The 23,152-nt window shown below is 47.4% G+C and overlaps 1 protein-coding gene across 2 annotated transcripts in view; it reads right to left on the bottom strand.

Moving 5' to 3' along the window:
- TRAP1 (TNF receptor associated protein 1) overlaps positions 1–23,152 on the bottom strand; it is a 666,365-nt gene that overhangs the window by 330,381 nt on the left and 312,832 nt on the right. For both annotated transcript variants that reach the window (XM_069646853.1, XM_069646854.1), the window contains one exon: positions 12,801–12,986. In XM_069646853.1, coding sequence (XP_069502954.1) covers positions 12,801–12,986 — 186 coding nt within the window. The remainder of the gene's footprint in view (positions 1–12,800; positions 12,987–23,152) is intronic.

Below are 23,152 nucleotides of genomic sequence, written 5' to 3'. Positions count from 1 at the left end.
CCTGAGAGCTATGTTTTGTGGGGACCCTTTTTGGGGAAACAGAAGAAGACTTAGACGAGGAAGGGGATCTTCGTCGTCTCTTTTTTTAATACTTAGATCTCGAAGAGTGATGGGAACTGCTTCGAGACATAGAACGAGAATGTCTTGTGATGGCGAGGAGACGAATTATTCGACTCCGCTGAGGAAACTTTCGAAGAAGTTTTAACTGCCTTACCTCTCTCGAGCTTCCCCTTACGCTCCTTCAAGGCTTTCACCGTCATGCACATGCAGTCCTCGCACTCCGAACAATGGTGCTTGATTCCCAGGCACCACAAACAGATCCTGTGAGGATCCGTCAACGACATTTTCTTTCCACAGTCTCGAAATTTTTTTAAGCCGGACCGTGGAGTCGTTGGTTCGGGTGAGGAAGCCATCGAGTACGAGTCGGTATTCACGAGGAATATATTGATATATTTGACTGAATAACTGAGCAACGATATTCCGAGGCCCCACGAAGCGCGGAACACGGAACTGAGCAACGGACGCTGCGCAAGTCTATTTATACGCATGGTGACGTTGGCGCCGATACGGAGGCCGTCGAGGGACGTCGACGTGCAGCGCCCTCTACTGAAAATTTTTTCCCGAGGCCAGCAAGCTGGGAGATGATCTATCAAAGATAAGGAATACGTCGGAGGACACAATCCCTTAGAAATCTAAATTAAAGGCGATAACACACTGGACAACTATGCAGAGATTTATTTCAAGATAGTTGGTGCAAGTAGCAGAAAAGGGAAGCACTAGGGCAAGCTAAGAGTCCACTCAATTGAATGCTGCACAAAGCGGAAGAGTAGGCTGTTAAACAAAGGATTGTTAAATACTATGAAAAGGATGAAACATTGCCCATACCTCCCCAAAAGAGAGAGTCCATGCAGAGAAACACAAGAGTTTTTATAACATGAAATAAGAACTTGAGGAGGTAAGGATGAATGTGTGTAGATGAAATTAGTACAATCGAGATAGATGCAACTAGAAGGGTGAAGGCGCAGTTTTCAGGGCTTTAATTTGTTTTTTTCCCATCCTTTGCAGAGGAGAGTGCATCAAACAACCCAGTGCAGAGAGGAAATGTATGCCCTTAAACATGAGGCTACTAAACAACTAAAATGCAGGGAGGTGGGACGAGATGATAGCAAGGGAATGGGGCTAGTGCAGTGTTTGTAATATATACTTTTAGTATCTTTTAAAAAGAACAATATAATGTAAATTGAAAAAATATATTGTGTCAAAAATTGTTTCACAAAATCTTACATACCGAATGAATAACAAACGAAAGTGTATGGAACATACTCCACCTGATGGTCATAAGGCATATAAATAGTACATGATATGATATTTTATTTATATCGTGCCCATACACAAGTTGTTCAGGGTGCGACGAGGCAAGGGAGGATAAAACAACGATCTTACTAGGCCCAGTGACATTGAGAACGCACAAGTACAGGGGAGAGGGAAGGGGGAAGTGCAAGGGGTAGAGGAGGAGTGGAAAGTGCTAAACAAGTGATCAAAACAAAAACAGAAACAGGTAGTGCGGCCAGCAGGTGGCAAGTGCAAGAATTAAGTGCAAATAACAGGTGTCTGAAAAGTGCAGCTAAGGGGGACTGTAGGGTTGCAGATACAGACCCAAGTGCAGGAGTTGCCAGGAGGAAGTGCTGGGATGCAGCTGCGTGGACCGGGGGCCAGGGGCTGAATTCAGAGGGTGGCCCGGTGCCCAGTGCAGAAACAGGCAAATCAGCAGGGGAGAGGAGGAGAAAAGACAGAAACAAAGAGGAAGGTCTTGAGGTGCTTCCGGAACCGTAGATGGTTCTCCTCAAGTTTTAGAGAGGCAGGGAGGCTGTTCCAGAGGGAGGCCTCAGCTGAGGAAAGAAATCTACCACCAACTCGTTGCTTGGAGAAGCTACTGACCCTGAGGGAGTTTGAAGAGGAGGAGCAAAGAGCTCTAGTAGGAAGGTACTTACGAAGGGAGAGTTGAAGGTATTGCAGACCCAGCCGCCAGAAGGCGTTGTGGACAATGCAGAGGGTTTTGAACTTAATCCTTGCCACCACTGGGAGCCAATGGGGATTGCAGGGCTGGAGCGATACAATCCCTGGGCATGAGGCCAAGGACAAGTCTCACAGTCCTGTTCTGGATGAGTTATAGAGGGCAGAGAGTAGTAGCAGGCAGATTTAGAAAGATGTTTTTGCAGTAATCTAGCCTAGAGAGAACCAGAGCTCTAGAGACAGTGAGCTTCTGAGGGAAAGAGAGGAGGGGAAGAATATCTCTCAGGAGGTGCAGTTGGTAGTTTGACTTCTTAGAGACGTCAGAGATGTATGGAGAAAAGGAAAGCGTGGAGTTGAAAATGACCCCGAGGTTCTTAGTCTCACAGGTGGGAGCACGGAGAGGGCCAAGGGAGGCCGGCCAGAGATACAGGAAAGGAGGGTGCAGGAGTGCCGATGAGGATCTCTGTCTTACTGGCATTAAGGCAGAGGTCATTGGCGGCACACCACTCCTGGATTGCAGACAGCTAGTCATAGATGAGAGAGGGAGAAGAGGTGGCAGAGGGGAGCCTGAAAACGAGCTGAGTGTCATCTGCACAGCCGTGAAAGTTGGAGCAGAGAACAATGCGGTGGGCGAGGGGTGCCAGGTATTGGTTGAAAAGCCAGGGAAAGAGGTTAGACCCCTGGGGAACACCACAGGTGGAAAGTGAGACAGAGGAAAGGAAGGAGCCAAGCTGGATGGGGAGGGTCGGTTGGAGAGGAAAGAGGTCCACCAGGCCAGTGCATGATCAGTGATACCCAGGTTATCACGGAGGCGGTTGAGCAGGATGGCATGGTTGACTGTGTCAAAGGCAGAAGAGAGATCGAGTAGGTGAGGACAGAGGGGAAATTAGAATCGAGATTGGAGAGCAGGACTTTGTGGATGCTCAGGAAAGCAGTTTCCGTGCTTCTGGATGTTCTGAAGCCAGACTAATGGTCATGGAGACAACCAAGAGAGTCAGTGTGGAGGTTAAGCTGGAAGATAGCCAGCTTTTTCAGGAGTTTGGCCAGGAAAGGAGTGATGGAGATCGAGCGATAGTTAGCCAGGCATGAGGGGTCAGCAGTGGGTCTATTGAGGAGAGGGTGCACAAGAGTGCTTCAGAGGGAAGGGGAAGGCTCCAGTGGCGAAGGAGTGGTTGCAGAAGTCGGCCAGGGCAGGAGCGAGGTGTCAATATGGTCCTTGATGGTTTTGGACGAACAGGGAAGGACCTGTTTTGACAAGACTATCATGGATCGGACCGGTCTAGAAATCTCATGAGGGAGAACAGAGGAAAGGAAGAGAAGGAGGGAGGAGAGGCAGGTGTAGGGGGCAGGTGGTATCGGAGAGAGAAGGAGGAAGAGGAGAGGACGAGAGGGTGGACAGGACGATATGGGTTTTAGAGATGAAATGGACAGCCAAGTTCATGCAGAGGGCCTGGGAGGGGACAGGAGAAGTGGAGAGTGCAGCAGGATTGGCCAGCCCCCCCGCAGATTTTAAAGAGTTCGGCCGAGTTGTTACATGCCGCAGAGACACAGGATTTAATGTGGGTTCTCTTCTTAGTGCGGACAGAGCCGGTATTGCCTTTGGAGCAGGCGGCAGGCCAGTTTGTCAGAGGATGCACAAGATACCTGCCATTTCCTCTCAGCCACCCTACACTCGCGTTTAAGGGTGATGAGGTCAGAGTCGTACCAAAAGTTGCACTTGGCTTTGGCCCTCAAGCGGATCCTCATGACAGGGGCAAGAACAAGAGTATCATAGATAGAGGGGAGCTTGGAAAGTGCAGTATCAGAATGAGAGTCAAGAAGAGGTGGAGGAGGGGGAGAAAAGGTGGCATCGAAAGTCTCAACTGACACACGCTTCATGAGCCGGATGACCGAGAAGTTAGGTGGCAATGCTGGAGCTGGCTTGGCCCACGGGGTAGAGAGGGAGAGATGGGAGAAAAGGAGAAAGTGATCGCTCCAGGAGAGAGGGGTGGTGAGAGGGTTGGAGAGGGGGAGGTCAGAGGAGATGGGAACATCCAGAAAGTGCCCAGCAGAGTGAGTTGGGCCAAAGGGGAGAACAGAAAGAGAGAGAGAGTCGCTGAGGTCACAAAAGAGTCCAGAGGATATACAGGAAGCATTCAGGTGGATGTTGAGATCTCCAAGGAGGAGTTGTTGAGTGCAGGAGGGAGGAGGAGCGGTCAGCCCACTCAGAGAGGAAAGAGATAGTCTGACCAGGTGGCTGATAGATAGTACCAATGGTGAGTGACCAGGAGAGAGAGAGAAAGTCTGCAGACAAGGCATTCGAAGGAGGTGTAGGCCTGCGTTGGAATCACAGAGGCAGGAATCCACTCCGGGAAGATCAAGGCTACAGCTCCACCCGGACAGTTAGATCTGGGCACAGAGAGGATCTTGTAGCCATCCGGGAGGAGAGTGTCAAAGCTTGTGACCGAACTGTCTGTGAACCATGTCTCGGTGAGACCAAGGACATCGAGGTCGAATTCTTCCAGGAGGCGGCAGATGTCCGAGTAGTGTTTGACAGCCGAGCGAGAATTGAAAGACATCCGGGGAGGAGTACAAATCAGAGGTATGCCCTGCGGAGGTGTAGAATGAGACTGAGGGAGGTCAGAGAGGGTGAGGGTAGAGGGCAAGGTAGCCAAGGAAACGGAAGAGGGCATCAAGGTAGTGGCAGAGGGAGGGGGCAAGGGAGCTGAAAAAGTAAAAAGGGAACAGAAGGCGAGGAGAGGAAATTGATGAGGTGCAGGAAGCGTCGATCAAAGAGGAGGAGGTTGGCCTGAGGGTTTTGGACCAAGACAGCGCCATTGAGGTAAACATTGATGATGATCTTAGAGGAAAGGAAGGAAGCCAGGAGGGCTTCCCACCGGGTACCACCATTAATGGGAGAGGAAGAGTAAGGAGGGAGCACAGAAACTATATGAGGAATCCATAGGTCTGGCGAAGGAACGACAAGGAAAATGTCAGTGAGGGTCTGTCTGGAAGAAGCACTGGTGTAGGTATCCACAATAGGGAGGCTATCAGATTTCGCCAAGCCGGAGAACACTCGACGTGTAGCCGTAGAATTCTCCCTGCCAATGTCTCCCTTTGTATCCCAAAAGAAAACTACAAAAGGTAGCAATTAGCCGAAAGACATGATCAGTGCAGCAGCCGATGAGGAGGAGCCAGAAGATGATTCCTTGAGATCCAGGAGGGCAAACGATCAAGACAACCCGGATGATGGCCACAGGAGACAGGATTCGGGTGAAACCTCACAAGAATAAGATACAATAAACACAGGGACTAGATCTTAGAAGGAGAAAAAGATGGCAATACACCAAGGGACAATAATGGATGATTTTGGAGACTTACCAACACCTTCCAAATGGTGATTATCGAGGAGCTCTGCACCACCCAGTCTACCCTATACTCGACGGCACGAGGACGCCTTATCAGTTCAGCAGGCAGTCTCTAGGCCGTTTCTATCCCGCCAGAACGAGGACGCCTATCGGCCTAAAGCGCCAAGTGGAAGTCTCTAGTTCGGGCGCAATATACTGGGCAATGCAGGCTCTCTCCAGTTACCGAATAGGAAGGTTCTGAGAACCGCAGAGAAGTTGCAGGATGTTCAGGATCTGCGGGTGATGCAACGTGGAAGACCAAGCATGCAAGCAGGTAAGTGAAGTCCGGGTCGGCAATGTGCGAGCACTGAGGTAACCAATTCGACAGGCAGAGCAGGTTAAGTAACGTTCCGAGTCGGCAATGTGCGAGCAGCGATGTAACCAATCCAGCAGGCAGAGCAGGTCAGGTAGCGTTCCGAGTCGGCAATGTGTAGAAGTGTTCAAAGGAGTTTCAAGGAGACAGGACGTGTCAGGATACAGGCCGGGGTCAATAAGGAGGGGACAAAGTAACGGGAACAAGGGAAACTAGGAACAAGAATGGAAACAAAACCACCGAGAGCTATGATTGAAACAATCAGATGCAGCGAGTGCGGTCACCCGGAAGTGTTTTAACAGGTGGCCGTAACCCCACGTGACTCCTCCCCCGTAAAGCGTGATAGCGTTCTTTGTGGAGAGGCCGCCATAGTCACCATGGTAACATGATTGCCAAAGTCCTGCAGTAATATTGCCATTGTGGGATCTTCATGGTATTACATTTAGAATACTTGAGAGAGAGCAAGCTTTGAATCAGAGCCTTCCTCGGGGTATTCTTGACATTTCGTCACCTCAAAGAAGCCTTCCGCCTCCCAGCCCAGAAATCGGCAACAAGCAGAGGGGGCATGGACGTTTATTACTGGCTCCCAGGTCCTGTCTTCCGGACCGTATCCTTTCCAATCAACCAGGTATAAGCCGTTCCCATTCCGAACCTTAGTGTCCATAGTGTCCACAATGCGGGACACTTCATACTCCTCCGAACCCCGCACGTTGACAGGTAAAGGGCGTAAAGGCAACCTGGTGGTACAAAGGCACGGTTTTAGCAAGGAGACATGAAAAACAAGATGAATGCGCCAATCCGTAGGCAATTCCAAGCGTACGGTTACAGGATTAATTATGGCGGTAACCCGGTAAGGACCAACAAAGTGTGGTAAAAGAAATCGGCGGCCCGGTATGTGTAGATTCCAAGTTGCTAACCAAACCTTGGAACCTAATTTTGTACATGGGTGCTGGGGATCTGTGAAGGTCTGCGTGGACCTGTAACTTGGCTTTCTGGAGTTGCGCAGACACCCCATCCCGGACCTTGGTCAGGTCTCTTAAACAAGCAGTAACAGCAGGGTTGGATGGCGACGACAGTCGTAAGGGAAGCGTGCGTGGGTGCCGTACGTACATGGAATAGAAAGGCGAGGTCCCAGTTGATGTATGGATTGAGTTGTTATAAGCAAACTCTGCCATGTCTAAGAGAGAGAACCAGGATTCCTGATATTGTACCGTAAGGCATCATAGATATTGTTCCAATGTGGTGTTTAGCCTCTACGTTGGGCCGTCCGTCTGGGGATGGTAAGCGGTAGAAAAACGGTCTTGTATACCCAGGGAGGCGGTCAAAGCACGCCAAAAGAGGGACGCGAATTGCGATCCACGATCCGAAACGATATTATGAGGTAGACCGTAATGACTGAATACATGGTGTAGAAAGAGTTTAGCTAGTGCGGGAGCCGTAGGAAGTCCTTTACATGGGATAAAAAGAGCTAGTTTGGAGAAGTAGTCCACCACCACCCATATAGTATCATAACCATGGATGCAAGATAATTCGACTATGAAATCCATCGATATCATTAAGCAAGGTTCACTGGGTAATGGTAAGGGTTGCAGAAGGCCCACAGGTTTGGTTGAGGGACCCTTACACTGAGCACAAACGGCACAAGCGGCTACATATTCCAGGACATCTTTGGACATTTGTGGCCACCATGACCATCGTCGTAAGAGGTCTAATGTTTTCCTACCGCCTGGGTGAGCTGCAAACTTGGTGTCATGACACCAGTGCATGGCTGTAGTGCGGGTCCCTGAGTCAGGTAGGTACACCAACCCGTTGTGGTACGGAATGCCATGTGACAAGGTCAGATCCAGGTCAAGAACAGTAGAGGCATTATCTTTAGCCCATTTGATTAGGGCGGAACGTAGAGGGTTTTGTATTCCGCAAGCACAAACCACCTGCGAAGGAAGCAGAACGGCACGTTCGTCCACAGCGGGCAGAGAACCACTATGCATCCTGGAAAGGGCATCGGCTTTGGAGTGCTGGGAACGCGGTCGGTATGACACCTGAAAGTGGAACAGAGAAAAATGTGTGCCGGTGAGCATGTCTGGCGGTGGTGCATTTCACCGATTGCAAGGCTAATAGGTTTCGATGATCAGTGTAAACACGGACCGGTATTGCAGTCCTTAGTAGGTGGTAGCGCCATACTAGGAAGGCATCTCGTATGGCCAAGAGCTCCTTTTCCGTATTGATATAGTTGGTTTGATAGGCAGTGAGTTTTCTAGAATGGAAAGCCACTGGATGTAGCTCTCCGTTTTCCTTCCACTCCTGTGACAGTATTGCACCAATAGCTACATCAGAAGCATCTGCTTCAACCACAAACGGGAGGTCTGGGTTCGGGTGCATCAACACAGGAGCTGTTGTGAACGAGGATTTAAGATGATCAAAGGCTGCCTGGGCCGGAGGAGTCCAAGAAAACCGAGACTGAGCTGGTAAGTGAGGTAAGAGGAGCAACAATGCTGTAAAAGGATTGAATGAATCGCCTGTAGTAGTTGGCGAAACCCAAGAAAGACTGCAATTATTTCAAGTTTGAGGGTGTTGGCCATTCCAAGACTGCCTTGACTTGTGTCGTTCATTTGTATTCCTTTGTCCGTAATGTTGTATCCCAAGAATTCAACGGATGTCACATGGAACACACACTTTTTTAATTTAGCGTACAAATGATTGTCCCTAAGTCGTTGAAGAACAGAAGACACATGTTCAACGTAGGTCTTGTAGGATGGGGAATATATGAGGATATCGTCAAAGTAGACCACCACATATGTGTCCAAGACATCCCGAAACACATCGTTGATAAAATGCTAGCAGGGCATTACAGAGGCCGAACTGCATAACACAATACTCAGAGACCGTATTTTGTTTTGAAAGCAGTCTTCCATTCATCCCCTGTGCGAATCTTAACGAGATTATAGGCACCCCTTAGATCCAGTTTCGTGAAGATTTTTGCCGTGCCTAACTAATCCAACAGCACAGAGATCAAAGGTATAGGGTTTTGGTTTTGTATGGTGACTGCGTTCAACTCCCGATAGTCTATACATGGACGAAGGTCCCCTTCCTTTTCTGGAACAAAGAACATGGGAGAGGCCACCGGGGACTGGGACGTGCAAATGAAACCCGTATGAAGGGCCTTGTCAATGTATTCCTTCAAAATGGCATCTTCTTTAGTTGTTAAAGAATACACCCTGCCATTAGGTATTTTGGCATCCGGAATCAGGTCAATCGGGCAGTCATATGGACGATGAGGAGGCAATACCTCGGCACTCTTGGCATTGAAAACATCCTGGTACGAGATGTATTCTGGAGGCAATGTCATGGCCACCACAGCCCCCACCGCAGGTGCGACCCTAAGGAGAGCTTGACAAGGATTCTCCACACCCGTTTGGGTGGACTGCCATTGCTCTGTACAGTACTCAGAGGAAAACAATACAGTACTCTTGATCCAGTCGATACTCGGATTATGTCTTTTAAGCCATGGTAAGCCCAGAATGAGCTTAAACTGGGGTGCCGCAATGACATCAAAAATAAAGACTTCAGTATGACCAGTAGCTGTCTTCATGGAGAGCGGTTCGGTTTGTTCCGTAACCAGCCCTGACAAAAGCGATGAGCAGTCGACTGCACTAACCATCTCCGGGGAACTCTTGACGTTGAACATGACCCCTTTCTCACAAGCGTAAGTAAGGTCGATGTAGTTTCCGGTGGCTCCGGAAGCCAGAATGGGTTCCCTGACACAAGCAGTGCCCGATAAAGGTCGAAAAACAGCCGTGACTGTGATTGGAGCAATGCCTAAGGGTTCTACAATTGCTGGACTCAGTAGAGGAACCCCAACTACTACCGAGTCAGGGCGTTTCCCGACTTCTTGGGATTCTTCAGGCACGCCTTGAGAAGATGGTCCGGAGACCCACAATAGAAACAGGTTGTGCAGACGTCTCCTCTCTCTTTCACTAGGCGTTAAGTGGCTCTTAATGGCTCCAATCTGCATGGGTTCGGCTGCATTAGACAAGACAACAGAAGGAGTAACCAACACAGGCAATGTTTCTCTCTTTTCACCCTTCCTCTCTGCCCGTCGGGCATCGATTTGAAGAACCAAATCCAATAGTTCTTGGAAGGCCGTTGGTACCACCGGTACCGTGGCCAGTGTATCCTTCAAATTTTCCGACAACAGAGAGGCCTTCTTATCCTCTGGCCAGGCCGTATCAGCAATCAATTGGTTACACTTAGCTATATAGGCCAAAAGAGACATATCACCTTGTTTTATCCCCAGGAGTTCCAACTCGGTAGCTTGGGTTCGATAGCGGGTATCAAAAATACGCCCCATCGCTTCCAACAAGGCATTGCAGTCAAATAGCAGAGGACTACCGGCTTCCAGTAAAGGTACCGACTAGATGGGACAGGACAAAGGTCGCCTTAGTGGCCGAATCAGGAAAAGCAGAAAATCTACACAAGAAGTGCAGACAGCACTGATTCAAGAAGGTGCAATAGAGTTTCGGATCCCCGTGGAACCTCTTAGGGGGCGCCAGAGGATGAGGCGAGGCCATTACCAATGATGGCTGAGCTGGTCCTGGGGACACAACTGTGGCTGAACCAAAAGCCACCGCAGGAGGAAGTGTGGCTGCACTGGATGAAGTCCGAGCCTGTAACTCATCAATCCTGGCTTGGGTAGCAGTATGTGCGGCCGTCATATATCGGTCCGCAATTCTCCAATGAGCTGCATAATGTTGACCAATGTGTCATTGACATCCATCTTTCGGTTTATATGCGGCTTCTGATTCTATCAGGTTTCGCCAAGCCGGAACCGGAGAACACTCGACGTGTAGCTGTAGAATTCTCCCTGCCAATGTCTCCCTTTGTATTCCAAAAGAAAACTACAAAGGTAGCAATTAGCCGAAAGACAGGATCAGTGCAGCAGCCAATGAGGAGCCGGAAGATGGTTCCTTGAGATCCAGGAGGGCAAACAATGAAGACAACCCGGATGGTGGGCACAGGAGACAGGATTCGGGTGAAACTTCACAAGAATAAGATACAATAAACACAGGGACTAGATCTTACAAGGAGAAAAAGATGTCAATACACCAATAATGGATGATTTTGGAGACTTACCAACACCTTCCAAATGGTGATTACCAAGGAGCTCTGCACCACCCAGTCTACCCTATACCTGACGGCACGAGGACACCTTATCGGTTCAGCAGGCAGTGTCTAGTCCGTTTCTATCCCGCCGGAACGAGGACGCCTTTCGGCCTAAAGCGCCAAGTGGAAGTCTCTAGTTCGGGCACAATATACTGGGCAATGCAGGCTCTCTCCAGGAACCGGATAGGCAGGTTCTGAGAACCGCAGAGAAGTTGCAGGATGTTCAGGATCTGCGGGTAACGCAACGTGGAAGACCAAGGATGCAAGCAGGTAAGTGAAATCCGGGTCGCCAATGTGCGAGCACTGAGGTAACCAATTCGACAGGCAGAGCAGGTTAAGTAACGTTCCGAGTCGGCAATGTGCGAGCAGCGATGTAACCAATCCAGCAGGCAGAGCAGGTCAGGTAGAGTTCCGAGTCGGCAATGTGCGAGCAGCGATGAAACCAATCCAGCAGGCAGAGCAGGTCAGGTAGCGTTCCGAGTCGGCAATGTGCAGAAGTGTTCAAAGGAGTTTCAAGGAGGCAGGACGGGTTAGGATACAGGCCGTGGTCAAGAAGGAGGGGACAAAGTAACGGGAACAAAGGGAAACTAGGAACAAGAGTGGAAGCAAAACCACAAGAGCTATGATTGAAACAATCAGAAGCAGCGAGTACAATCACCCGGAAGTGTTTTAACAGGTGGCCGTAACACCGCGTGACTCCTCACCCCCGTAAAGCGCGATAGCCTTGTTTGTGGAGAGGCCGCCAGTCACCATGGTAACATGGTTTCCGAAGTTCTGCAGTAATATTGGCATTGTGGGATCTTCATGGTATTACATTTAGAATACTTGAAAGAGAGCAAGCTTTCAATCGGAGCCTTCCTCGGGGTATTCTTGACAGAGGCCTGGGTTGGAGACCAAGATGTCGTTTCTAAACTTCTTCCTTCAAGACTTAGTGAGAAGGGTAGGATAGTCGATGGAGACGCAGTTGGAGAAAATGGGAGAAACGGAGAGCACCATAGTAGGTGTGGAAGCTGGGGAAGAGGAGAGAAGGTGATGGTTAATAGAGGTAGAATGAAGGGTGGGACGCTGGGGAGAACACAAGGGCGGCTGCAAGCTGAAGGGAAGGATCAGTAAGGAACAGCAGGGTAGATGAAGCCAATACAGCCACTGGACACAGCTAAGTACAATTGCAGGGCAGATGAGAAAACACAGTGTAGCCACTAGGCACAGCTAGGTACAATTGCAGGGCAGATGAGAAAACAGTGTGTGGTCACACGGCACAGGCAAAACGAAATTGGCAGGGCAGTTGATCAACTTGGTGCCAAAGTGATGAGAGAAGTGGAAGTCCAGGTGAGAAGGCAGGGGGTAGGGAATCTCAGCGAGGTGGAAGTGTGTTTCGTAGTGGCACTGACCCAAAGGAGGAGCAGGGTCTCGATGTTATCAGTGGATGTGGCAGAGTCAAGGGACAAAAAACCCAGACAACAAGAGAAGACTAGGCCTTCGACACGGGCCTTAGAACTGAAGGGCCGGCTCCCGCCTCCCATTTGCAAGGATTGGCTGATGCGGAAGAAGCCAGCCAATGGGAGCAGGAGCTGGCCAGGCACAGAAAACAAGAGGCACTCAAGAAATGAAGGCGGCCATGTTAGATAGGCCCAGCAAGAATACACAGAGACCTCAAAAAGCACAACACGTGCATGCATCCACATGGGTAGAAGTGGATCACATATCCACACCTTTTTTCAGAGTGCTACTGGGAGACTTCTTCCTGTGTTTGATATGCATTTTCTATAGATTGTCCCTCCTTAATGCACTATCCTTGCTGTAAATTCTGATTCTCTCAATGCTGCTTATGCGATGTACAAGTCGCCCGCCCAAGCACACCACCCACCTTGGTTATAGAACATTCAGACAGGCTTTGTTTTAAAAATCCCCAAAGTCAGTTTCCTTACCTCCATGTTCTTTTGCTTCATAGCCTCGAAGTATGGTGAATGTTCAGCCAAGTGGCGATTTGGTGAGCATTGGTAGTAAATATTCCTAGTCCCAGCCTGCATCCGGCTGGCATATTCTGTAAGGCTGGTCAACTGACCTGGAGGGAGCGCAGAGGACTCAAACCGCAGTAACTTCCCAATATCCTCCTGCAGTAAGGGTTGCAGTGTAGGTGGAGAGTGAAGAGGGTGAGAAAAGAATAATATGTTAGAAACTGACCACATAGTCGGCTTTTAAAGAATTTTGTTTGGTACTATTCCAGTGGTGCCAGTCTGAATGTCCACTAGCCATTACAAAGGTACTGCTCTCTAGAGCTGGAGCCCAATGATATAGCATGCACACAACAAAACTGTTGATAATTAAATATTGCATACAGAGTGTTAGGACAGTTCTTCTGAAGTCCAACTAAGGGCTTCATAAAACCATACAACAGACAATACAAAACTCCACTCTTAGTATAAGGCTGTACCACCTGAGTATTTGGTAGCGTAGACAGAGCAGCCAGGCTTATGTTAGGAGGGAGCGAGGGTAGTAAGAAGGTACAAAGAACCTGTAACATACAAATGGTTCAAAAGAAACACTAACAGCCAGAAGTAGCATAAAAAATAAAGGGTTATTATAAATACAAATAGGCCAAGGTAAATCTTGGTGGGCAAGTACTGTGTCATAGAATCATAAATACAATACTAAAACACAACACCATGCTTGAAGGTACACAGACCAAAGCATAAACCTTGTTCAGAATACTAACAGTATTTCTAGGCAAGGCAGACCGAATCCTACACCTTTAGAATAGTACACACTTATTCAGGCAGAGGAAAACCACAAGTTACTTTTAGATTACTTTACAGTAAGTCAAGGGTAGTAAAACCCTGTCAGTTATGCAGTGACACTCAGTTAAGGAATCGCATAGTAAACCAACCCTGTTACCAATATGCCTTTCTGAATAGTGAAACTTAAATTCATGGAACAGTATAAACCTAACTACATTCAGGATAACCCTCAGTTATACCAGGTGAATAAAACCTAATGTTCTAATAAACTATTACAGTTGCTTTACAGATCAGTGGAACACAGACTAAGGTAAGCAATAACTCATTAACTTATTTTAGGAATGCACAAGGCACACCAAGGTAAGTAAAACCCACAATACACTTATTAAGAATTGCACACAGGTATTCAAAGTAAGTAAAACCCAAGGTAGACTTATCCTAGACAGGCTAAACAGCAGGTCAGCAAAAGCAAGACCCAGTTGGTGTCTTCATACATTTATATCCTAAAAGAAATAGTTAAGTGAAGCACACACCATTACTTTTGGGAAAAGGTGGACCCAATTCACAGGTGAGTAAGATAACCTTATATATACTTTTCAGAATGGCAAAACACATTCAGAGGATAGTAAGAACTTGTGTAACTGTTCACTTGTCAGATGGCCAGTTAGAAACCAACTCTTTAAACAAGGAAGTACTTTCAACCACGTATTACATTCCTTAGCCGTACTCTAATGACCAGCAGACACGTCAGGATAAGCACAGATGTAGGAAGAGTAAGAGTTCCCATGGAAGTCTCTTTAAACCAAGTAAGTATTTCACTTTAGAGTTAGTTAGGGTCCGAGGATTCCAGCAGTGGGCCTGGGTGAACTGGATGAGAGAACTCCCAATCACATATAAAACACCCCAAAAGCTACACAGGAATCACACAAAGCTTTAGGTACGTAATACAACAGCCAACACAGTACCTCAGCACAGAAGAAGAGTTTGTAGCAGGACGTCTTCAGGATCTGCAGCCAAAAACTCAGTAAATTAATTCCTAGTCATGAGGACTAAAGACAGGACACTGGATGGGATTTTGTAGCAGGAATCAACGGGGAAGGCTCCAAGCAAGAGTTTCCTTGCGGCTGGATGAGGTTCTGTGGTTTTGGCACCTTTTCAAGAGCAAGGAGAACACTGGATATCACTGGTCGGATTCTCATCTCTAAGCTGGTCCAGCAATCTGGTGAGGGGACTTCAAGGACTTAAATTGTATCTCTGGAGGTCCAGCAGGATGCCCCCAAAGTTTTAGCAAGATTTGGAATTCAGGAGACAGGGCACCGCCCAATAGGTCGAGATTCCAGGGTATTGGGGTATTGCAGCCCCGCAAGGTGGCAGCACGATGTGGGATGGCTCAAAATGCAGGTCTTGTTCAATCTAGTGGATTGCACCAGGCTCTGGGTCACCCTTTTCGGGATCCCCAGGTCGCTTGGAGGGAAGGTTAACAGCCGGCTCCGGTTACACAGAAGTCTCACTAGTCGCTGGACAACATCTCAGCTGGCTTTTCTTCATCTTCCTCTTCAGTTCTGGTTCCAATTGTCGACTACCTCTTCAGCTTCCAAGATCAAACCTTTATTAATGAACCCAGCCAAGCAGACAGGCATGCAACATTGAAACCTGAGGGGGGTGGCAGTCCTTTCAAGACAGCCAAGCTCCCCGTTGGAACTGGATTGCAGAAGCAGGCTGGAAGACAAAGGGCTGCAGAGTTGAAGACTCTCCCTAGCTTCCTGCCATCCCAGACACTCTGGAGCATGGGTGGGCTTGCCCAAGGTCTCCCGGAGAAGACACAACCTGCACAAAGGAATTCCCAACCCTGACAAGGAGGGGAAGGCCCACGAAAGCACAAGAAACTCAAAAAGTTGCAAAAAAAAGTAGGGGCCATTTTGGTAAAATGGGCACCCAAACGGTGCCTTTACCGCAGCTGTGGAAACAGTCTACGGTAAAGGTAAACCGTATTAGTAGAAAGGTTTCACTGCCACCAGGCATTAGGGTAAACTTGCCCCTGTAACAGAAATGTTACAGTGAGAATGAAAACAGAGGATAACACTATCACCCCAGCACTCCACATAAGGTGGGGTGTGTTGGTCTCACCAAAATAAAGTTTAGAGAGGATAAAATATCCTATTGTTGGCAACTGTAGTTCTCACAAGGTTAGCCAGAGGAAAATTAAAAGGGGGAGCCCAAAGGGTAACCCAGCAACAATAAAAGGTATATGCCAAGAAGTTGTCGAAAGGGATAACATTCAGAAGACACTATGGAGAGTCAAAAAAACTACACCCATGAAAAGAATAAAAGAAGCTATGAGTGTGGAAAAAGGTTCCAACTCACTGAGGTATAAGGAAAGAAATTCCACCAGTCCAGCAAAAAGTTCTGGAGGTCTCACAACTGAGGGAGATTTAACCCTAAACTGAAAATATTACCCAACACAGAGAATGTAGGTAATCCATGGCACAATTTATATTATTTACTTGGATGTGTGTTCAGATGATAGGTGCTTGAAATTCCTCTAGCAAGGTCCATTCAAAGAAGACAAATAACTGCTTTCCATGTCTGTAACATGCATTCAAGATTTAAGTAACTATCTTGGTATACTCAACAACTAAACAAATACAAAAATATTACAATTCCAAAAGAAATGTAACCAAAACAAATGAACCAACGAGTCTTGCACTCATATTGCGTGATATTTCAAGGTCATTTGATTTTTTTTTTAACCAACTTTTATTTATTTATTTCGTTTGCCTGCGCAGCAGTGCATGTAACTCCGCATTTGTACATTATCCATCATCCCGGTAAGAAGACAAGTCCATTCTGATCAAGACACCTAGGCTGCAATGGAATTACAAAACAACTACAACAAAGTGTCGAAACATGGGCTAGAAGGAAGCTACACATTCACTTTTCCTAATTCTATTTCTGTACGCTTTATCACATTTCCTCTCACTATACCCTAAGCAGTCCATCACCATATTAAGAAATTCCTGAGTAAGACAGGTTTGTTATATTTTTGTTCCCTTTCGCTTACAAGATCCTGGAAAGGAGACCACACTTTCACATATGTCAGAAAACTTCCTGCAGCAAGAGAAGTAATGTTTTCCATTGCTAGGACCGTCCCATATTTTCACCCACCATTGACCAATAATTGGGCTCACAGTTTTCCAAAACTGTGCCAAAGTCAATCTAGCCACTGCCATGAACCAATGGACTCGTCCCTTCTGGACTTCCTGGTTCCTGACCCATAGAGGCTTACACGCAGCAGTACTTCCAACATGGCCACCGAACGCGGAACGCTGTGTACCAGTTTCCGTGTCGTACGCATCACGTTCTATAAAGCAGCCACGCCCCCGCGGCTCTGCGCGTCTCAACGCTACCGTTTACTGTGGTTGACGTGTGCTGCCGAAGTTCGCTCTCGTAACTTCTCGATCCCTGGTTCCTGGTCCCATTTGAACCCTCCACCTTCTTTTTTTCCTCTGCGCTCTCTTCATCCCAGATCTCTGTGTACACTCTGCCGAGTGCAAGCTTCGCTGTTTCCAGGAATTCCCAGACATTCTGAACGATCCAGGATGCGGAACGCACGCTGGAAGCAGAGGACATTCACACAGGCTTATATAAGACCCGTAGTGTGCGCAGGAAGACTCCATCGAAGAACGAACGCAAACAGGTGAGAAGGGGGGAAACCTGTGACAGCGGCGTTCAGCAGGCACGTGATCAGAGTCGCCGTAGAACCCCATATTCCATACATACCTTCCATCATATTTTCCAATATCAATAGGCCCGGGTCCACAAGCAATTGTATGCCCGTTATATATCTAATATGTCCCAGAATCTATTTCCAAAAGATTAGGATTTCTGGCATGTGCACCACATGTGCCCAAAGTTCCCTATTTCACCACAACTTCTCCAGCAGAGTGGGGAGGTATGAGATGCAAATGTGCTAATCCTCTCTGAGGCGAGATACCACTGAAAGCATATCTTGTGTACAGTTTCATTTATTGTGCTCATTTCGACGCCCTATGCGCTCATGCCAGATATGTTCCCATCCACTTGTGTGATGTCCACACCCAATTTCATTTCCCGTGTTAGGCAATTTATCTACAGAGGGGTCAACATCCAAGTGTTTGTACAGTTTTCAAATCCTACCCCATTTTATACCATCCATCAATGATAGCTCTATTAGCATAGGCACTCTAGTCCCCACACTTTTCACCATATTATTCACAATTCAGTGCAAGACCTGTGCATAACTGAAACATTCTTGTTCGCCAATCCTATATTTTTTCATACAAACCTCAAATGTCAGAGGAGTACAGCCCTTTAAAGGACCTTTAGTCGAATCAGTCAATTTCTTTGCCAGCTGGCTAAATACATTCCATTTATCTCGGACTGAAAACCTGGGTTGTTCCTAAGTGGTCCCAAACCTAGATACATATCTCTTATCTGTATAGCCCTATACCAGTGCCTCAACGAGCAGTCAATTGAAGCCAATAATCAGCCTCCAGTGTCTCAATGCCCCCTTTAAAAAAATAAGTTTATTATTGCTCCAAGTCCCTCCACGTTTTAACTCCCTGTTCCATTGACCACTCCAGCATAGGGGCAATTTCTTCACCCAATAAATATCTGTGAATAACAGGAATGCCAATACCACCCAACAGAGGAGTCCTGGTCAAAATCGTCCTCGCGGTTCTAGGTCACCTTCTGTTCCATATGAATATTATTATATTTCCCCTTGCATCGTTTGACCATCACCACTGGGATTCATTTTAACAGGCGCGACTCTGGCCACCCAGGACAGCTCCTGTAAATCCCATCTCTGTAGGCCCTCTTCTGTCTAACTCCATAAATCCGGGATATTGGCATTATAGAGATTTTCGAAGGTTGAAGCAAGTTTCACTCTTAGGTAGTCCACCCTATCCTTTTCCCAGACTATTGGATATTTCCGAGCCAATTCCCTCACTAACTCATAGTCCTCATTAATGTTAAGCCCCTTCGATGTTTTATCGTTTATTGCAAACCATTAGACCGTTCCGAATTATCGCAAGGTCTCTAATGCCAAGGGTAACATTCTCTCCGTGTCCTTCAGGAATAGAGGGACATCATCAGCATACATGACAATCTTGTGGTGGTGTTCCAGATTCGATACACCTGAGATTTCTGCATTTTGACAAATCTAACAGGCTAGGAGCACCATATGCATCTAGAAAACCAAGGGGAAAACTGGCAACCTTGGCAGGTGCCTCTCACAATATTTATGTGAGGTGTACGTTCACCAATAACATTTCACCTCATCAAGGGGATTTGAAAATTAGCCACGTGAAAAGAATCCCGTCTGGTCAGGGTGCATCACAATCTGAAGAACGGACATCAATCGGGATGCTAGTATCTTCCCGTATATCTTCAGGTCTCTGTGGAGGAGCAATACTGGGTGGTAGCTCAGACATTCGCTTGGGTCTGTGACGTATTGAGGAAATAGGTCTCTTCTGCCCAAGGGGGGAGCGCCCCCCATAAGGTTAGGGAGGTGTGCCCTATCCACAACACCCTCCCTAGAGGCCGAGACAAATGGGACTTCACCGGGAAAGACTTCCCTTTTGGGGACAAGGACTTGCGTTCCTGTGAGTAACTCCCTACATCAGAATACATGATGGCATATATGGGACTGTCAAACCATAACATCTATCAAAATTTGGACGAGGAAGAAGCTAGCATATGCAATTATTTAAAAGAAAAAGAAACTGTCCCTTTAAGCTTAAGTATCAAATCCAATGAGAAGAGTGGATTGAAATATGAAGACTCGCCAGACATGAAGCGAGAAGAGGGACAAGAAGTGAGAGAAGAGACTGTTGCCAAGCAGGGAAAGTCCCCTGGTTATGTGATGTGGAGAGGAGGCGCATCGGCAACGGGATGCAGAACCTGTGAGATACAAACTTGCTGGGAGGCAGCAAAGAGAACGCTGAGAAGCCAACGTGGCTGCGAGGCTCAGAAGGAACAAGACTGGCAATAACAACGCCGAGAGCATGCAAAGGTGCAAGCCAAGGGGGGCTTGAGATGTGGTGTGACAGCACAGATACCACCATAGGTCAGCCGCAGCAAGCATCGCAACTCCCCGTTATTCAGAATCGCTGAGGAAATTGGAACCGGCGTGCAGTGAAGAAGCAAGGCCGACGGGAAGCCTGTAATAAGCTGTAAACACTGTACTTCTGCCCTCTTTACGGTTGTGGTAGAGGCACAAAGCACGCCTGCCACGGTTCTCTATAGGATAGCTTGGACGAGCAACCAAAGCTTAAGCCCTCAGGAGGTGATACAGGCTGGTTCTTAAGTACAGTGAGTCCCCAAGCTCCCACATAGGAATGTTCACACACTAGGTTAGGTGATAACACAGCTTTTTTTATATAAAATAAGGTTCAGATAAATATACACAAATAATAACATTTTGTAATTTGGCTATACCATTCAAAAAATGGCAATATGATTTAGACGATGTGGTACCACACAATACTTAGATAATTAAAAACAATGCACCAACTTCTGACGGTTTTTAAATAGCATGTGAATTACTAAGCAGGGGGTGACTGCATAGATAATGGAAAAAAGGCAAGTTAGTTTGAGAACCTAGGCAGTATACTTTCTTTAGACTTCAATAGTAATACTGTGTGAGGATCCTGCGACCTGGGCAACCTGTAAGGGAAAGGTTAGGGTGTACCTGCGCTATTAAAACCCAGTCCAGAAAAATGTCAATGTTTTCTTCCCTACAGGTTCCACCTCCCCAAAGTACCCGAGATGCCACAGGAGAACAGGATCCAAGACTCTGGGACCCCTGGACGATTCCTTCATCATCACAGTACCTTTGGTGCCTTGCCAGGAAAACGGGTGGAGGTTCTTCGCTTCATTCGACTGGACCCCTTGAGGTTACACCCCCCTTTGTAAGAAGGAGTCGCTGTGATGCAGAGGCCAATAGAAAAAGAGGAACCAAGCAGCATTGGAAAGGCAGCACTTTGTGTTCGCTCTGGTCTCCGTTGGCGGGTCGTTACTCTGGCTGCGGATGTCCCACGAAGGTAAAACTTGCTATGGACTCCGAAAAGGCCTGTGTTAAGATGAATTCTCAAACATTTGCTAATTCCCTTCACCTTAGAGACCCCCAGCAACTTTGCTGGATTTTGAGGACTTGATTTCTTACCTGGAAAGAGTCCGAGCCTTTTTTCCTACTCTTTCATGTGTTTTGATGTGTGTTTTACACTTGTGTTCTTTGAATATGGGGTTTTAGATAACTCCATCGGCATCATCTTTTCATGTGTGTTACACAGCACCTTCAATGCAGTGACACAGGGATGTCTTTTAGACTTCCCATAGGTTAAAATACCTTTTCTGGGATGAACTACTGTTTCCCAGAGAATGTAAAGTGAAATTGACTTTACTAGTCTTTCCAAATGTATAGACCCAGCACAGGTGTGCTGGAGGGGTTACGTAGTATCCACTGTGTCTCAATACTCATGTATCAGTCAAATGCTACCCTTTCCTATTGGAAAGGCTGGTGGCAGTGGTTTTACAACGAACTAGCATGATTTTTCCCGACCTGGAACACCGGTAGCTAAAAATCATGGGAGCCATGTTTTTCAAGATGGTGCCTTAAACCCCTTTGTTTAAACGGGTCCCAGTCTTTTTTTTCGCCGTTTCTTTTTGGAAAGGTCCTTCTAGCGTTTGTCAATGTGCGCCAAACCAGGTTTGGTCCCTTTGTTCGTGTGCCTTTGGCGGGCTTCAGGAATGAAGACCGCCTCTGGCGTGAGTGTCTGAGTGTCTGGGGTGGGCAGGAAGAGAGGGAGGTGCCCGAAACTCACTGTGCTTGGTCTCCCAGGAAACCCAAATGTACCCTGGTGTGATTGGCTGGCTTACTGTCCGGCAAGGACAGCCACCCTTCTGGGTGAGTGACAGCTAGGCTGGAATGAAAGGGAGAGAACTGTTTAAAAGGTGAATCTCTTGGACTGGAAAGGAGAGTCGACCACTGGAAAGAAAGAACCGAAGACGAGCTGGAAGAGAATGGCTGCTGCAACTCCTGGACCGTTGGTTTGCCCGGTGAAGCCCTGCTGCAGGTCCGAATTGCCAAACTCCATTCGACAGAGAAGCTCATTGACCAGTTCTTCGCCCCATGGATCCTGGCTGGGTAAACATGGACGCGACTCGTGTTCATCTGGCAATAGGCATCTGCTTAGAGTGTCTGCCAGAGAATTGAGTTCCCCTGGAACATTTTGAGATGTTAGGAACATGTTCCGCTTCATTGCCCACTTCCATATTTTTTGGGATAGCGTGGACAGAGTGTGTGCCTCCCTGCTTGTTCAGATAGAACATGGCTGTTAGGTAAGATTTTCACAGAACTAGTATATCCTACTGACCTGGGTCAACCCCACAACTTTTTGCTATACTAGTGGGATATTTTTGCTTAATACTTCTGTGAGTGGAAACATTTCTTCACACTCACAGAATCTTTAACTCTTTTTATGGGTGTCAGTTTTTTGACTCTCCATTGTGTCTTTTTAAAGTTATCCTCTTTAACAACATTTTTGCAATAAGTGCCTGTTGTTGCTGGGTTGCCCTAGGGGCTACCCTTTTAACTTTCTCTGGCTAACCTTGAGTGAACTACAGTTCCCAAGAGTAGAAAGGATCTTTGGATATCTTGTACATTTTATTCTCTGAAGCCAGCACACCCCACCTTATGTGAAGTGCAGGGGAGATACAATGTATCCCTTTCAAATTAAAACTAACAATTCTGTTACAGGGACAAGCTTACCTTCAATGGCTGGTGGCAGTGATAGCTTGTATTAATTTGGTGAACCTTTACCGCGGGCTGTGTTCACAGCTGCAGTAAAGGTACCTAATGGTGCTCATTTTTCCAAAATGGCCCTGGTCTTCTTTTTTCGTCATTTTTTGTCTTTCTTGTCCTTTCTTGTTCCTTCCCCTGACGTCCAGGGTGGGAAATTCCTTTGGGTGATTTTTATCTTCTGCGAGAGTCCCTTGGACTTCCCGCCCAGGCTCCAGTCTGTCTGTGAGGGCAGGAAGCCAGGGAGGAGTCCAAAACTCCACAGCCCTTTGTCTTCCTCCTTGCCTGTATGGGGACAAATCCCAGTAGGGGGCTGGCTGTCCTGATTGGACAACCAGACTGCCCCTTATTGTAAAATGCAGGGAGAGAATGCAGCAGTTGTGTTTTAGTTCCTGATAAATACTGCGAACCTGGAAGCTGAAGACAAGTTGACCACTGGAACCGAAACTGAAGAGGATGATGAATGAAAAGTGGTTGAAACTATTTCCAGAGACCGGAGAAACTGCTGTATAACCGGAGCCTGCTGTAGCCCTTCCTTCCAATCGACATGGGGACTCACAAAACGACGACCCTGACCCAGAGCCTGGTGAGACCCACTAGACTCAAGAAGACCTGTATTTTAAGCCATTTTACGCATTGCTGCAATACCCCAATACCCTGGGACCTCAGGCCACTGTGCGGTGCACGGTCTTTCGAATTC

The sequence above is a fragment of the Ambystoma mexicanum genome, chromosome 2q (genome assembly GCF_040938575.1).
Source record: "Ambystoma mexicanum isolate Mex_15411 chromosome 2q, UKY_AmexF1_1, whole genome shotgun sequence".
Classification (NCBI taxonomy): Eukaryota; Metazoa; Chordata; class Amphibia; order Caudata; family Ambystomatidae; genus Ambystoma; species Ambystoma mexicanum.
Note: the sequence above shows the minus strand (reverse complement) of the source record. Positions and strands in the feature narration are given on the sequence as shown.